The following is an 18,396-nucleotide window of genomic DNA, read 5'->3' as shown; positions in this document are numbered from 1 at the left end:
AAAGCGCACCAAACAGTCAGTTTTTCTGGGTGTAACGGTGTTTCGACATACACTTGAGGATTAGCTTCACTCCAAATGCGGCAGTTTTGTTTGTTGACGTAGCCATTCAAACAGAAGTGCGCTTCATCGCTAAACAAAATAAAATGAACGTAGTGCGCAATACGTATTCAGCACAGAACCATTATATTCGAAATTAAATTGCTCTATTTGCAAGCGTTGTTCAGGCGTGAGTTTATCATGATGAATTGCCAAACCAAACTGAGAATAAATCACTTGACAGCTGTTGAATCGGTCACCATCTTGAACAGTAATGCCAACTTAAAGTTATATACCTCGAAAAAAACACCAGTTAATAGCAAATCATCAATATTTCACTATGTTCACGTACATTCTACAAGGTGTGGCAGCCCTTGAATGACCGAATATTATTAAGAAGAACATGACGAAGAACCAGGCAGCAGACTAACGGAAAAATTGTCATTGGTTAGTTTTTCTGAATTGGACCCATACTCTTTCTTGTTCAGAAGGTCAAATTCTACAACATAAAAAAATTCTGAAAAATAAAACGGTGACAATTTTTCCATTAGGCTACTACCTGGCCCTTTTACTGAAGAAAACTGTAACCAACAAAATGCACTTCATCTATGGTTAGTGAGAAATCCTCTAATAGAGATCATATTCACGTTTTTCTTAATTTGCATTTCGCATACTGAATTTGCATCAATTTTAGTCCATCCAGTCAACAGTATTAACGCTTAAATTATCTGATTCATTTCTTCATTATTTCGACACACGTACGACAACTTCAATACAGAATTCATAAAATATAGACAAATACCGAATTCTGCATAGATGTCTGACATTTGCTTATCGACAGAAAATTTGAATGCTTGTCTTGTACCGAACGTCTTTGCTCCCACGGCCTTCGATTATTCAAAAAGAATAATAATTCCTCGTAATTGACACATCAGAATGCCCGGTTCTTTTTATCTGGCTCTACACTCCCGCCAATCGAATACAGAATGAGCTGTCTAACTGATTCTGTTCAGATACTGCAACTATTTTCATCGTCTTCATGTAAGGTACAATATCTGTATTCTATTTGTTTGCAGGTTCGCCACCATTGACTGGAACTGGCATCGTCAAAATCATCGTGCAGGACGTCAACGATCACAGTCCCGAATTCAAGAGGAAATCTTACCACGCCACCATTTCCGAGAATTCACCCATTGGGTCCTGGGTACTTACTCCATCTGCAATCGACAAAGACGCTGATTTGAATGCAAAAATCAAGTATTCGCTGATTGGGGATAAAGCTGAGAAATTTTCGCTCAACCAAGACACTGGAGTCATCACCACCGCTCAAGTATTAGATAGAGAAGAAAGTAGTTCGTATTTCCTCACCCTGGTGGCCCAAGATTGCTCAACGACAGATCCCAAAGCTGCTGCTGTGAACCTGACCATTACTGTACTCGATGAAAACGACAACTCGCCTTCATTCACATCTTCTGAGTACGAAATCTACATCTCGGACAAGACAAGGAAGAACCAATTCGTTTTCGGTGCCAAAGCGACTGATCATGATAGTGGGGAGAATGGAAAAATTACCTATTCTTTAGTCGGTCAACACTCCTCAAACTTCAACATCAATCCCAAAACAGGAGTCATCAGAGCCTCACATGACCTTAACCAGGCCCCCAACAAGGTCTTCCACCTTGAAATAGAAGCTGAGGACGGTGGAAAAACAAGTAGAAAGACCAGCGCTGAGCTCAAAGTGTTTCTCAAACCAGATCATTTGTTCCCAAGATTTTTACCGAGCTCTAAAACTAAATTTATGCTTCCTGAAAACGTGCACGAAGGGGAAATTATTGAAAAGTTCGAAGCCACATCCCCGAAGAAAGGTGCTGTTGGTTCCATAAAATACGCTATAGCTGGAGGCAACATTGACGATGCACTTGAAATCGATAAAACGACTGGAGAGGTTCAAGTAGCTGAGAAAGGTTTAGATTATGAGAGTTTTCCTCTATACGACGTATGGATAGAAGCCAGAGATTCAGATAATCCCCCACTGAGAAGTGTTTTACAACTTACCATCAACGTCACTGACACCAACGACAACGCCCCAGTCTTCAGCACACCCCTCTATAATGCAACTGTCTTAGAATCCGAAGCTCCACCACTTCTCGTGATGAAAGTCACCGCCACTGACTTAGATTCTGGTATGAACGGACAAGTCAGTTACAAACTACTTGAAACTTTCGAAGACACTTTCGAAATCGATTCTGAAACTGGAGAAATTTATACAAACACAAAACTAGACAGAGAAGACATTCCACACTACGAACTACCAGTAGCAGCAGTTGATCATGGTACCCATCGTTTGACTGGTACTGCCACCGTTTTGGTCACTGTATTGGATGTCAATGACAGTCCACCAGTCTTCACGAGATTGTTCAGTGTCAACGTTACTGAGAACGCTGAAATTGGCTCCTTCGTCATAAGAGTTACAAGTTCTGACCAAGACATAGGTGAAAATGCGAATGCAACTTATAGATTCACTGAAAACCCTGGAGGAAAATTCAAAATAGATTCTGTTAGTGGAAACGTCACTGTAGCAGGTCATTTGGATAGGGAACAGCAAGATGAGTATCTGCTGAAGGTAGCTGCAGCCGATGGAGCATGGAATAGTGAAACACCATTGACTATAACCATCCAAGATCAAAATGATAATGCCCCAGAATTCGAACATTCATTCTACAGCTTCAATTTCCCTGAGCTCCAGAGAGATATAGTATTTGTTGGTCAAGTTATCGCAACTGATAGAGACAAACAAGGACCCAATTCTGTCATAAGCTATTCCACCCAACAACCATCCGAACTATTCACTGTAGACCCAGCAAGCGGTGAAATATTTAGCAAGAGATCATTGAAGTACAAATATACACAATTCGAGAATTCGCCAGAAAATATGTATTCCCTAACTATTCTTGCTATAGACAATGGCAAACCTCCAATGTCCTCGGAATGTCTTGTAACTATCAACGTTGTCGACTCCAATAACAACGCTCCTAAATTCCTCCAAAAAGAATATCTATCACCAGTACCAGAAGACGCTTCACCAGGCCAACAACTTCTGAAAGTAACCGCCAAAGATGAAAAAGACGTTGGAGTTAATGCTGAAATCGAATATCTCCTAATCAGTGGAAATGGTAGTCAGTACTTCTTTGTCGATGAGAGAACTGGTTGGATCAGTGTGAAGGAAAGAGTTGGACAAGTCGGATCTGTATATAATCTAGTAGTAAGAGCAATGGATAAAGGAGTTCCTCCTCAACATGATGATGTCTCCGTTATACTTATAATCTCTGGTGAAAATATATTCAGTCCTGTTTTCACAGCGCTCAGTTACCAAGTCATCGTTCCAGAAAATGAACCACTTGGATCTACCATACTAACTGTGAATGCTAAAGATAATGATCCAGGGCCCAATGGAATAATGAGATACAGAATATCAGCCGGTAATGAGAACAAAATCTTCGAAATTGATGAAGTTAGCGGAGCTGTAACAATTCAGCAACCATTGGACTACGATACAATATCAGAATACAGACTCAACATAACTGCCAGCGATCTGGGGTACAAACCTCATGAAACCACAGCTACCCTGACTGTCATCTTAACTGACATCAATGATAATGCTCCTGTCTTCAATCAAACTTCCTTCGATGCCTTTATTTTCGAAAACCTACCACCAGGTACCTTCGTCTGTCAACTTATAGCAAAAGATATAGATTCACCTAAGAACTCCATCATTCAATATTCAATATCTGGAGGTTCAGGAAAAGAGTATTTCAACATAGATTCAAAATCGGGAGTTATTACCTCTACAAATAGTTTTGATTACGAAGACAGAAATTTGTTCATTTTGAATATCATTGCCAATAATCCCGACTCTACAATGTTTGGAGTCACACAAGTCAACGTTCAAGTTACAGGTGTGAATGAATACTTTCCACGATTCATACAACCCGTATTTCAGTTCGAAGTATCCGAATCTACAGAAGTTGGTACTATTATTGGAACTATCCAAGCCACTGATCAGGATGCTGGGGAAGATGGCAAGGTTTACTATCTCTTCGTTGGCTCAAGCAACGACCGTGGCTTTGCCATTAACTCAGAAACTGGAGCTATAAGTGTAGCGAGAAATTTGGATAGAGAGACCCAGAACCGAATTGTATTGACAGTCATGGCTAAAAATTCAGGAGGTATTCGAGGTAACGACACTGATGAAGCACAAGTAATCGTAACGGTGCAAGATGGCAATGATCCACCTGAATTCGTTCATAACTTATACGAAGCGCATGTATCTGAAGGAGCTCTACTTGGCACTGATGTGATCACAGTCAAAGCAGTAGATAAAGACGTCAGACCCCAGAACAATCAATTTGGATACTCAATAATTGGAGGTAACATTGACCATGTTTTCAAAATTGATCCGCAGAGTGGTGAGATTCAAACTGCAAGAGCTTTGGACCGTGAAACAATCGAAATGTATTCTATTATTGTTGGAGCTATCGACACAGGGTTGCCACCTGAAACTGGAACAGCAACTGTTAAAATCCACATAACCGATATCAACGATAACGGTCCAGTATTCGATGCTCCTCAAGTTGGTTATGTGATGGAAAATGAACCTGCTGGCACTAAAGTGATGACTTTATCCGCCAAAGATCCAGACTTGCCACCAAATGGTGCACCTTTCACCTACGTCCTAGTTGGTGGAGAGCATAAAGACTTGGTTAAAGTTGATAAGCATACTGGTATTGTTACCACCCGGAAATATTTGGATAGAGAACAAATTCCTGAATTGAATATTGTTGTTGAAGTTGAAGACAGTGGAATACCTAAAATGAAATCCCAGCATAATGTCAAAATCATTGTTTTAGACCAAAATGACAGTCCTTCAATGCCAAGATCAGTACATGTAATTGTTTACGCCTTCAATGATCATTTTCCTTTGGGTAAAATAGCCGATATACACCCTAATGATCCCGATACAACTGGAGATTACAAATGTAAGATAATACAAAAATCGAGTTCTTCTTCCATGTTATCAATCCCACATGCTTGTGACCTACATACATCTATGATCACACCAAACGAAGGATATTCTCTTTCTGTATCAGGAAATGACGGCAAACATCAAGATGTAAAATCATCAGTTACAGTAGAATTCTTAACTTTCACAAACATGACCATTCAAAATTCAATTACTGTAAGAATATCAAATATGACTTCCAAATATTTCCTTCAGCATGTATACAGGGGTATGTTAGAATTCTTCAAAGACAATTTGGAGTATGGAGAAGCCTTACTAGTTTTCGGATTGCATGAAGTTGAAAAAGATGTTGAAATCACTATTGCCATAAGAAAAGATTCAGGTTACAGAGACAAAAACTACGTAAAAGAAAAATTAAAGCATAAAAGAAGTAGCTTTCAAGGTAACTTTAACCTCCATGATTTTATCATTGATTACTCTCCCTGCGAAGAAGATATATGCGAAAATGGTGGTATATGCACACACCAAATAAATGTTAAAAGAAAAACTGAAATCACAGACACACAAAACATTATTTTTACCTCCCCTCTTATTTCACATGATAGGAAGTGCGAATGTGCAACTGGATTCACTGGTGAGAATTGTGGAAAGAGACAAGACCCTTGTTCACCTAACCCTTGCAAGAACAAAGGCCAATGTAGAAAACAAGGCTTCAACTTCCAATGTATATGCCCACCGCATAAAGATGGAAAATTGTGTGAACTCGAGAAAGGCGACGTTTGCTCCGAAAATCCTTGCAGAAATGGTGGATCCTGTCGCGAAAGTCCAGATGGTTCATCCTTCTTTTGTCTCTGCAGACCTGGTTACCGCGGAAATCAATGTGAAGCCTTGGCAGACTCTTGCAGACCAAATCCTTGCTTGCATGGCGGCCTTTGCATTGGTTTGAAACCGGGGTATAAGTGTAGTTGCACTGATGGCAGATATGGAAGGCATTGTGAAAAATCAACATTTGGGTTCCAAGACTTATCCTACATGACTTTCCCATCTTTAGACGCAGCAACTAACGATATATCATTCATTTTTGCTACGAGTAAAGTCAATTCTCTTCTTATTTACAACTATGGAATCCAGACTGGAGGAAGGAGTGACTTCGTTGCTCTGGAGTTACTTGATGGAAAAGCAGTGTTTTCATTTGGAGGTGCCAGGACAGCCATCACATCTATAAATGTAAAGGGAAAAGGAGGCAACCTGGCTGATGGTAATTGGCATAAAATTACGGCCACAAGAAACGGCAGAGTTGTTTCATTGAGCGTCAGCTCCTGCAACGAACATGGTGATGTATGTGAAGACTGCAGAGCTGGAGACTCTTCGTGCTATGCGGATGATATTGGACCTGCTGGGTAAGCATCTTCATTCATATTATTTTTTCCAATTATAATCACAAGAAAATGAAATAATGAAATAATAATTTTATCTGTAATAATGTATTGTTCAATCTATTCAAAATTTCGGAAGTAATATGTATTTTTGCCATCTATACATATTTATGTATCTTCATCCCTGAAATATCTTCACCAATTTAACACTTCATTTATTTGAATTCTCAGGACCCTGAACTTCAACAACAACCCTCTACTGGTAGGAGGCCTGGATAAAGCAGATCCAATCTTAGAAAGACCAGGCCAAGTGCACTCTGATGATTTCGTCGGTTGTGTCCATAGCATATCAGTGAACGGACGTCTTTTGAACCTCAGCAACCCAATCCATTCTGAAAACGTGAAGAACAACTGCGCCAGAAAGGGATCCTGCACCAAGATATCAGAAAATCATTGCTATGGACACGGAACATGCTTGGACAGATGGAATACCATAAGCTGCAAGTGTGATGGGGGACTCATAGCACCAAATTGTGGAGCAGCTCTCCTTCCAATAACTGTGACTGGCGGAGGATATGTTGAGTTTGTGCCTTCTGAAGTGCATAAACGTATGCAGCTTTTGGAAACCTTCTACAAGGGCTCTACTATTTGGACTGACTCCCATCAAAGAAGAGCACGGTCTCTGTCTTCGACTCTAACTTCTACCACGAGTAACCATATTTCCAAAGCGATAAGTTTCATGTTCAGAACTGTAGAGTTGAACGGTGTTCTTTTCTATGTGACAAGCAATAAATACTTCACTTCCTTGGAAATAATAGATGGCCAGATCACCTACATGAGTAAACTTTCCAGCACAGTAAACATGACTGCATCTCATCAGAAAGTCAATGATGGCGTTTGGCACAATCTGACCCTCCGTTCTCAAGGTAGAGTACTAGAACTGTTTCTCGATGGTTCAAGAATTGCTGAAGAATTAGATTCAGCTGGAGTTCACGATTTTCTCGATCCATATATAACCTATATTTCTCTGGGAGGAGTAAGAAGAAACATGTATTATGTGAAAGACACACCACCGAATTCTCTCGAAGGTTGTTTCGCCAATTTCTCCATCAACAACGAAGTCCAATCTTTCACTACACCGGGAAGTATTTTCCAAGAAATAAGAATGATTGGTAAAGTAACACACGATTGCAAAGGACTTATCGGAGTTGGAACTGCCAAACAAACAAATCCATTAAGTATTGGAATCACATTGGTGATAGTTTTCTTCGTAGTTTTACTTATTGCCATATTGGTGTCATTTGTAGTATTCAGATTGAGGAAGCAGCATAAAGAAAAGAATGGAAGTCCAGGCAGTCCTTCTGGTATTCATAGCAAGCAAAATGGCAATAGTGCTTCCATGGGTATCAGTTTGAACTCAATTGGTGATAGTATCCTTGGCAGAAATATGCATTCTAATGATAATTCCATGGGTTACCATAACGAAACTAGTGACGTTATTCGGGGAATTGGTGGACATCCTCTAGCAGGCCCTGAGTTGCTGTCAAAGAAGTATAAAGAGAGAGAATTGAACGCTGGAGAACTGCCTAGACCTCAAAGACCGGATATTATAGAACGAGAGGTTGTCAGTAAAAGTCCACCAATGAGAGATGAACATCATCCACCACTGCCACCTACATCTAACCACAATCATGATCACTCCAATGATTTGAACTCAGAAATGCCTGAACATTATGATTTAGAAAATGCTAGTTCTATTGCACCATCTGATATAGACATTGTATACCATTATAAAGGATACAGGGAAGCTGCTGGTGTTAGAAAGTACAAGGCGACACCCCCCGGAATCGGTGGCTACCACCACAAGCATTCCTCAGCTCAAGGACAAGCACAACATCGACACTCTCCCCACCATCCCGGTGGCTTTCCTCCAAGGGCTCCACCAGTAACCAGCCCATCATCGAGGCCCCACCAAACCACTCCCCTCGCCAGACTTAGCCCCAGTAGTGAAATGAGTGCGGCTCAGCATCCGAGAATATTGACATTACACGATATCAGTGGTAAACCTCTTCAAAGTGCCTTATTAGCGACTACCTCGAGTTCGGGTGGGGTAGGTAAAGACGCTCTCAATAGTAATAGTGAACGTAGTTTGAACAGTCCTGTGATGTCCCAGTTGAGCGGACAAAGTTCGGGAAGTCGAAAAAACCAAGTGCCACCACCAGTGTCGAACCCTTCTTCGGGTATGACGCTAACTTCGGAAGAGTTAGAAAGACTGAATAGTAGACCGCGCAACTCAAGCCTAGTCTCGACTTTGGATGCAGTTTCCAGCTCCAGCGAAGCTCCTAGAGTCAATGTAAACGCTCATTTGAATCATCTGAGGCGTTCCCCTGTACCAGAAACACACCATAGTTCGACCACCACTGACGAGAGTGGTAACGACAGTTTCACCTGTTCAGAGATAGAATATGATAATAGCAGTATTACAGGTGACAAATATAAGCCTAGTGAGCCTGAACCTAGACGTAATAATTCTAGTTCTAGTAGTAACAAAAACAATGCACTACCTCCCTCCTATGATGGTTTCGATTCCTCCTACAGAGGCTCGATGAGTACCCTTGTGCCCTCAGACGATGAGATGGGAAATGGTCAGATGTACAGGCCTTCCACAGGGTCACCATCTACGGCCACCCTTGGGTGGGACTATTTTTTAAACTGGGGTCCTAATTTCGACAGTTTAGCTGGGGTATTCAAAGATATCGCTGAAATGCCGGAATCTGTGAATGGACGTGTACCTTCATCTTTACGATTAGCGAACGCTCCAAAGCCCTCTGAAGAATATGTATAGTAAATATTTTGCAATAGACTGGAAACAAATTTTCGAAGCCTTGTATCAAGGTGTTTTGTAATTTCTTGCCATATTATGTGTAATTTTTGTTGTAAAAACTGCTGTGACTTTTTTAAATTGTATATATTTAGTATTTAATAGACTTTGTAATTGAATTTTAATTAATTGAATAAAAACTAACTTTCAAATTCAAGTTTTTTTTCTTGGTGTCTTGGTGAAATAAGAATTATTATTCATTTCAATCAGTTTACAATATATAAATTATCTAACTATGATTTGTGCTTTGGAAATCCAAAAGTTGATATTGTTGAAACATCAAATATTATGAAATATTATACATTCATTTCAAATGTCGTTCAGAATTTGAATACTAAATCATATCAGAGACGAAAAAGAATTGTGTCCTCATTCAAAGAGAAGATAGTTTGTTACTCGCCCTACTATAAGTATTGGATATTTTAGCGATTAAATAAGAGATATACAAAGTTTATGGCGCCATATATCATAATATTACATCAAATATTTTCATATTCACCTGTCGTTAAATAGTTTTCTACGTTGGATATGAAAATTCTAAACTATATTTCAATGACTTGCAGAGTAAATAATCGAAAATAAATAAATGTATTGAACTGATTTACACGTTAACATCTGAAAGTTGATTTACTTTACCCTTAACGAGATATAATTACCTATACCATGTATAGAGTTGTCATTTTCTTCAGGTTTGAATTGAAAAGAAAAAAAAAAGTATTATATATTTTTCCCAAAGACAACTACCGTAATTACAGATCCCAATGATGTGAAGAAAATTAATTGCTTGTTATTAGCGACATCTAGTATTCACTAGAAACAATGAAATATGCAGAAGAATATTTTCTCCAGTGTGGCGCAAGAGATTTAACCCAAAGTTCTCAAATGAAAATTATACAGGAGTTATCTTCTTTTTGAACACTGTTCTTATCGTCTTACGTTAATTTGACAACGTGAAAAACTTTTGAATAGCAGGAAACTGTTCTATTGCCATGCGTGCCATCTATAATCGATTTCAGGAACTTGCTAGACTAAGGCGTAGATATCTACTACTATTTCATTCGATCGGAACCTGAAACACAGATGGCAGCACATGTTGAGGGTAAAACTTAGTTTGAACGTTGCATCACAGATGACGTTAATAGCTACGAGCAGTTTTCTATATTAAAGTTGGCAATATCAATTTACTTTGGTAACTCACTCATAGATGCAGAGAACCACAAAATTTACAGAATACTAATTTTTGCTAATTGATATGAACTTGATTATTATCGTTAGCAATCGAAATGTACTGAAAAAATAGATCTAGAAGGAAGATTTTTCTATTTGATGAAAAACTTGAAGGGATAAAATAAATTCTCGATAGCTTAATGCAACAAATCTGAGGATCGGAACGGTTGGATTTCATTAAAAAGTGGAGAAGCGACTAACTTTATTATAAGCAACAGTTTAATTGAAATACCTATTCATTAGAGGTTTTACCGCAAAATTTCATTCCTTCAACAGAAATGTTGAAGTCTAGGGGTTTTCGCCGAATATTGTTTCATACCTGAGGGTGTGCCTTGCAATATTAATTTCCTATAACCTTTCTCTCTCTATCATTCTGAAATAATTACCTTAATGATACCACCATTAATACCTGCAGAGCTGCAATCATATCTTATTGTATAATTTGACGAATTCTACCGCCATCATTTCTTTGTGGGAACTTTACTCGACCGATCTTGATCTTCGCAGAGAGATTTCGAGTTGAGATTTCCTAACTGCCGATAAGTCGGACAAGGAGGCCAGAGGTGTTTTAAAGAGGAAAAGCCGCTGGAACTCTGCGTATTTATTTCATGGATTATTTAGAGGTAATTAAGTAGGTGCAATAATTTCCGTTGAATTTGCTACACTTCTTATCTGAAATCTGATAAGAAATCGATCATTGTGATTTATTGGTTAGTATTGAATTTCAATTTTTCACATCTGTAATTATTGAACTAACCCGTCAGCTCGTGATTCATTAGTTACAATATGAATCTTTAAGAATACTTTTTGTTATTAATTCCGTCTCTAATTGGTGAAAAATTGTTTCTCATAAAAATTAAATTCGATTACTTGCCAATTTCATAAAAAAGTTGATTGATATTATCAATTTCGTTGATGATTTCACTGTTCATCGTTTTGTCTTATTCTGACATTGTAACACAGTAAGTTTGGCATTATGCTCTATTCTGGTGAATATTTCCCTCCAGTCAAAAATTCTATGTATATGGAGAACAATCATCGAAAATTACAGCGAATATTTCCCTCCTTTCAAAAATTCTATGTATATGGAGAACAATTATCGAAAATTACAGCGATAATTGCATTGTAGGAAGCGAAACTGCACTGCGATAATTGTTCTGTTCATAGATGCGTAGTTTCTATGAATCTTACACAGTTCGAATCTATGGAATCTATGTCACTTTGACAAGTTAACAGTTTATTCGGGAAATATTCCCCCGAATTACACTCGTGCATCAAAATGACCGGATAATTTCGCATTCCAGCGTGTTTTCTTTGAAAAACTGCATTCGGTCATTTTCATTTTTGGAGAAAGAGCCCGAAAATAGTGAGTAGCTCCTATATTTTATTTTCTTTTCAGTAGAACACGATCACAAAATGCAATCGCTTCAACTCTCTTGCAATTTCTAGAAAAAAAAATTGTTTGTTCTTCATTTTCAGAACAGTCTAACCCTCCAAGGAAAGGCCTGAAATTTTTTTTACATTAAATACCTCCTTTAATTTTCGTCAAGGATTCATCTTCTGAAAACTTTCACATTTGTTTAGAAACACCCGGATATAAATTTTTGGTAAGTATTAAAATCTAAAATGATCAATGTTTAAAATTAATCGATAAATTGAAGCTTCTTTAATGTTGTAATAAAAAATCTGGCAGTCCATCTACACCGAAACTTCCAATCACATTGAAACATTTGTTATTTCAGTGACATTTAAGAATTCGTTATCTCCAAACGATTCCAGAGAACATAATAATGAACTGAAAACGATGAAAATTTCAGAATGGTATATTGTTTTCTGAACCAATGCCGAAAAATTCAGTTATTATAACAAATTGAACAATTCGTTACCTAAATCGAAACTAAATGTGCTAGGTTGTGCAATGAAAAAAAAACAGTTCAGTTTAATAGTAGCAACGAATAGTTTCAGTTTCATGATAATGTAATTTATCAGTTTTCAATTTTTGGATTCTACACATTCCAAAACCTAAACTGTGAAAATTTCGGAGAACAATTCCAAAGGTTTATTTTAGAAAAACATTCATCTAGAGTCTAGACTCTAGAGGATTCCTCGGAAACAATGACAATTATTAATTCATTGGTACTTTCGTATGAAATTTGGCTACAATATAGCAAAGATTATCAAGAGTAGGTATTAAGAATCTGTCAAATAAAATTCTAATGCTGATACAACGCTGCAAAATGTCGCGAAACTTCTGGAAAATATTTATCAGCTAACCTATAGGAAATTTCAACTACCCAAACCCAAATGGTAGTGTTATAGGTGGAAGTAAATCCCTCTCTGAAATTTGCAATGTAAAAATCCATAAATTAACAAGACAGGTAACAAAACACACAGAACCAAGCTGTTACCAGATATTTACATTTCAAAACCCACCAAAAGTAGTCTGGAGTTAATGAATAATTTCGCTACTCGAGAACCCTAAGCAATAATTCAACCTAAGACACAAGAATATTATAGATTCAAATTTAATGAAACAGATCCATCTTCCTAAACCTGATCTAAAGCGTGGTGGTCACGTGCTGTGAGTTAAACAAGCAAGAACAAAGTTCCCCATCTATCAAACATAGATTTCAACAACTCTCAATTTTCATGGGTTTTTTTCTTCGATTCACCGATCCAGAACCTCTAACATAACGCAATTTCGCTTAGTAAGGCGCCCCATGTAATTACCCCCAGTGTATATTCTGTGATAATAATAAATCCCGAAAACAGCATTTCCATCTTTTTCGAGCCGAGGCCCGTGCAATTAAACTCATCTCAAACGGTCTTAACTGTCCATCTTCTAGCCAGCAAGAGGTTAATTCTATGCTCTTAAGTCATTATAAAAGATTATGAAGTAGCTGAATAATGAGGGATTTTTAGAAAATTAAGAACAGCGGGGAAACTATGTCCAAGCATGTTTGGTTATTGGATTCGGATTTTCGAATGTTGGGAAGCTATTAGGTTACGTTCGTCATCAGGTAGTAATGGTATAGGGTGAATATGGCTTCACTTGAAGTGGCTCACTAAATCAACATTCCGTATAAGTGCACAACCATAGAAGTTGCCAACTGCATTGAACAACATTAAATTGTCATGTAGTGTTTGATAGAGAAATATTATCAGCCAATAGGTGCTTTCGGTCTTGGAACTCTATTAACTGCCAAGATATAGGTACAGATTTTTGAATGCGTAACATACACCGCACATCCAAAAATGCTGAAATCCTCTTTTCAGTCTCTTCTCTTTGCAAATAATCAGTAATCTAGTAAAACAAGAACTATTGACACTCTGGCAAGTTTACGTTTGCGAGTACTCAATGAGTATAGCCTTTTCGAACGAGGTTAAATTCCTACGAAATTAATTTTGATTCGATCTTAATATAGTTAAGTACCTCACGATGTAATTTCCATGTGTATAAAAATAATGCATAGAGAATGCATAAAACGAAGAGCGACATTTTTCTTAATCACCCCTTCCACAAAAAATTAAAGTTCAATTAGAAGCAATAGCCCTACCTCTACAAATATTTATCTCTGGTATCTGTAACATACTCGTTCATAATGTAGTTTAATTTCTCTTCAGGCTTTCGTGGGAGACTTCTATGTAAGAATCGTCATTCTAAAAATAAATGTGTTCGTTTAAACAAAAAATGAATATTACTAAATGATTGTTGAAAGCTGGGAGCGCAGATATTCCGTCTGTTCAAACAATTTTTAATATTTTGGGTTGAGCTTGAATTGATTTCAAGTCAATCTCACGTCAAGTAGTAGTTTTTCAATCTCAAGTCAAGCCAAGTACTTGAATCATATCAAGCTACTTGATGTCACATCAATAAAAAAATGATGAAATGAGAAGACACCTTGTAAACTACTTTCATTGAATAAACTTATTGTATAAAAGAACCGAAAATATCAACTTTTTTGAAATAGATGCATTAATTAAATCACTGTATTGCCATATTCCCAATTCATTTTTCTAGGAATTCCGATTTCTTGGAAAAAGTGAAAATGCCACCCTCCAATATTTGCCGCCCCCTAACATTAATTAGTTTCAATGGTTTTTCGAACCTATATTTTCAATGTGACTCCAGCTTTTAGATTTCTGAAACTACCAAAATCTACCAATAGATATCATTGAAATGTAAGAAAACTACTAATTTAGTCACACAGGCGAATGTTACAGTATCTCGGTGCTCGAGGTATCCCCTTATTTAGTCTAAGCGCGCACGAGATTGCAAGTAATATCAAGTAGCTTGATATCAAGTCAAGCAATAAATATTTAAAATCAAGTTAAGTCAAGCTCAAGTAGGTAATTTTGCACGAGCTTGAAGCACGAGTCAAAAAGTAGGTTAAAATGTCAAACTACTTGGCTCGATGATCCCTACTTTATACTCTGGCCTGCAAGGTCATGGGATTTATCTCAACTCGATTTTTTTAGGTGTGATTCTGAATGGTCTGACATTGACTTTACTTTGTGAGTGGAAATTTCGAAATTGAAGACAAAATTGGAATTAATAAGACGGCTGCATGGTTCCTAACATTATTCGAACTTTTTTTCCGGGAATATTTAGAAATCCCATTGTTAACAAAATGAATTGAGTGAAGGGTTCAGAACTATTTGAATGATTATTTCAGAATATTCCGAAGAACTTGCACTGAAAAATGAAAATCCAACCAGTGTTCTTGACTTCATTGGAATTCATTCAGAGATGTCGGTAAAATAAGAAGATTTCAGTTTGAAAGTGAGGTCAGGGCCCAAATAATGTTCATATTATAATCGTAATTTGATTGAAACATTTATGATAATTTGTTGACCTAAAGTCAGTATTGATTTGAAATCTGCAGAATTCATAAAAATTGAAATAATAAAATAAAATTTAAGGTTCAACAGGTAACTGTGAAAATATTTATTGTTATACATCTCTTTTGCAATTACTTTATACTGTGATAAGAATTCAATAATTTGAAAGGTCCTGTAAATTAAAATAAATGACACCAGCCTAAAATGGTAATAAATGCTTTATAGAAGGACGTCCTCCTATGACACACCAAATATTTCCCATCCTTCTGTTGGAATTCGAATACTTTGCTTTTCATTCGAATTAATGTATGTGTTTTAGTAAAATGGCTGAATTGGTAGGTGTGACGACCATTAAAAAAGGGGTAATTAAAGAAAGTGGTCGAAATTATAACGTCATTAATGTGAATAATATCAGGTTCATATATCTCCACAGGAGCGCAAGTACAAATTAAAATCGAGCTTGAACCACATTTTTCAAGACGCTTTCATTAATTGAAAAAAACCGCCATATTGGAGAGAAGAGAAACGATTAGCGTTAAATCGTTGTCTCGCCCATCCGTGTGCCAGGATCTTTAGCGGCTCATCACATTTCAACATTTAACCTCGAACTTTAATTGAAAACATAAACAGCAATCAATGCCTACTACTTATAGTGTTTGTGCACCGAATATCCGAATAAATGAAATTGTTCTTACGATGCAATATTTCTTTCAATATAATATAAAAACTTGTCAGGAATGTGGATAAAGCTTTATTTTTCTCACAAGTTTACTTTACTGCTGTTTTCTCGAAAGCTTGAAATTCTTGGGGTTAGTTTCAGAAGCTGCCCTTGTTATTGTTTGTTGAATGTCCTTTTGTTTTTTAGCCCTGAAGAAGGAGGAAATCGACTCCGAAACGTTGGCAAAAGTAAACTTTGAGAAAAATAAAGCATTGTCCACATTCCTGACAAGTTTTTATATTATATTGTTTATCATGGACGAAAACCAAACTGATTTTTTAAAATTTTTTCTGAAAATTTAATTTGAAGTGGAGCTTTTATCCACACAGACGTGAGACGTCCTCCGAAGATGTTTGACTTTCGGATAATATACAGGGTGATTCACCACGATGTCCCTATTAGATGTTTATGGAAAACTAATCATAATTTTGGACTGAATATTTCGGTCAAACATAGATAGTACATCAAGGAGTAAATGATTGAAATTTGGAGAAGAAAACGAAGGGTTTACAACTTCTTTAATGAATTTGTTAATAATCTGTTTGTACATGGAGATCTATACACTCCCGAACACGTCTCGGCATTGATGCAATAAGATAAGTCTATTTCTTCTTGAGGAAGACTATCCCAAGCTACGTTGACGTTCTCTGGATCACTGTAATCGTTGCCGGCGATGCTCAACCGTCAGAAGAAACACAAGATGGGGTCGATAATGCTACAGTCCAAAAGACCTTATCCGGCAGTAAAGCGTTCGGACAGTTATAGGATGGCCTTGTTCTCCTAAACACTCATCAGCCAAAGATCGAGTTGTCGCAAATCGGTCTCTAATGGCCATTAGCCTCAGACGTCGATCTTGAACTTCATTTCTGCCCCTTCGACGTCCGGTGCCTACTCTTCTTCGATTTTGGGCATTATCAAACCACGCTTGACATCTCATAACACTAGTTGGATTTCTGTTCGAAAGGTTAGCTATTTCTCGAAATGACAACCCCGCCTCCTGTGTACCTATAATTCGACCTCTTTCAAATTCACTCTGCTGGCGATAAATTCCGCGTACACATGCTCTAGGCATTTTAACAACAACTACATCGACTTTGGATCTCCTCGAACAGCTGGTTTGTTGCAAAATTTAAAAAGCTTGCAAAAAACAATATTTAAGTAACAAAAATTGTTTACATGAAAAAACCGTCCCGATTTTCAATCATTTACTTCTTGCTATACTATCTATGTTTTAACAAAAAAAAAAATAATTTGAATTTAAACAGATCTTTCTGGATGTTGCAGTTTCTTTGTCAGTTAGTATATTATCGTTAAGGAAAAGGACACAATGTTGTCAATTTTTGATATTTAAAATAGATAATATATCTGAAATAATACATAAGGAATACTCAATCTTCGATGGAGAATCCCCATAATACAATTTTTTGGAGGGTTTATTTCGATGAACATGGCGAATTTCATTAATAGCGGTAAACATTCGAACAAGCTGTATGAGAAGTCGACTTAAATTGTCTTTTATTAAACTCACTGTCTGGAAGCAAATGATCTCCGCTATTTAAAGTCGAATTCGTGAAGAATTATAATTATCCCACGTATAAAATTTTTATTGAAGCATATAATACGATATTTAATTAAAATTTGTGTTTACGGTTTGCCAAATGGAATTTTTCCATGCCGTATAGCAATTGTACGAGAATATGAATACGCCCTTTGAGTAAATTAGGGTTTTAATTGGGTGATGTACAGGGAAAAGTGAATGATAACAACTATCATTATGTAACTGCTTGAAACTAAAACTGCAAGAGGGCGTTCATTATGGTTGATAATAAAAATCTCCAAATTATATTGTGTAATGCAAACACTGCATTCGCTTCGACATGTTTTCTTCTTTTACAGTAGTTCGGCATGAGAACAAGGTTGAGTATCTGCAGGAGAAACTTTTTAGTATACAACAAATTTCAACATACCTATAAATTAGAGGCAGATTGACGTATTGTTTCAATTCTATAGAAGTTCATTTGGTGACGTGAATTGACATGGATTGAGAAATTCCGTAAACCTTCCACAGCATTTAGTGTTTGTATACCCGCATATATAGATACAGAGCATAAATAACTTCAAGGTCTTTAAATCCAGACTTAGGAAGTGGTTGGCTGGAAAACCTAGGTTGTGGGTAGGGATTCACGGCTTGGCTTGATTTTCAAGCTACTTGACTTGAGCTTGACTTGATTTCAAGTCAATTGTTGACGTTGATAATGTGTACTGAATGTGGGGTCTACCTTTCTTTTTGGTTTGT

At 37.1% G+C, this 18,396-nt stretch overlaps 1 protein-coding gene across 1 annotated transcript in view; it reads left to right on the top strand.

Moving 5' to 3' along the window:
• Nucleotides 1-9,459, top strand: part of LOC123685230 (cadherin-related tumor suppressor) — a 263,888-nt gene extending 254,429 nt beyond the window's left edge. The window contains exons 8-9 of the mRNA XM_045624851.1: nucleotides 1,113-6,456; nucleotides 6,664-9,459. Coding sequence (XP_045480807.1) covers nucleotides 1,113-6,456; nucleotides 6,664-9,277 — 7,958 coding nt within the window. The 3' untranslated portion in view covers nucleotides 9,278-9,459. The remainder of the gene's footprint in view (nucleotides 1-1,112; nucleotides 6,457-6,663) is intronic.
• Nucleotides 9,460-18,396: the final 8,937 nt, after the last annotated feature.

The sequence above is a fragment of the Harmonia axyridis genome, chromosome 7 (assembly GCF_914767665.1).
Source record: "Harmonia axyridis chromosome 7, icHarAxyr1.1, whole genome shotgun sequence".
NCBI lineage: Eukaryota > Metazoa > Arthropoda > Insecta > Coleoptera > Coccinellidae > Harmonia > Harmonia axyridis.
The sequence above is the reverse complement of the archived record's forward strand: the minus strand, read 5'-3'. Positions and strand labels throughout refer to the sequence as shown.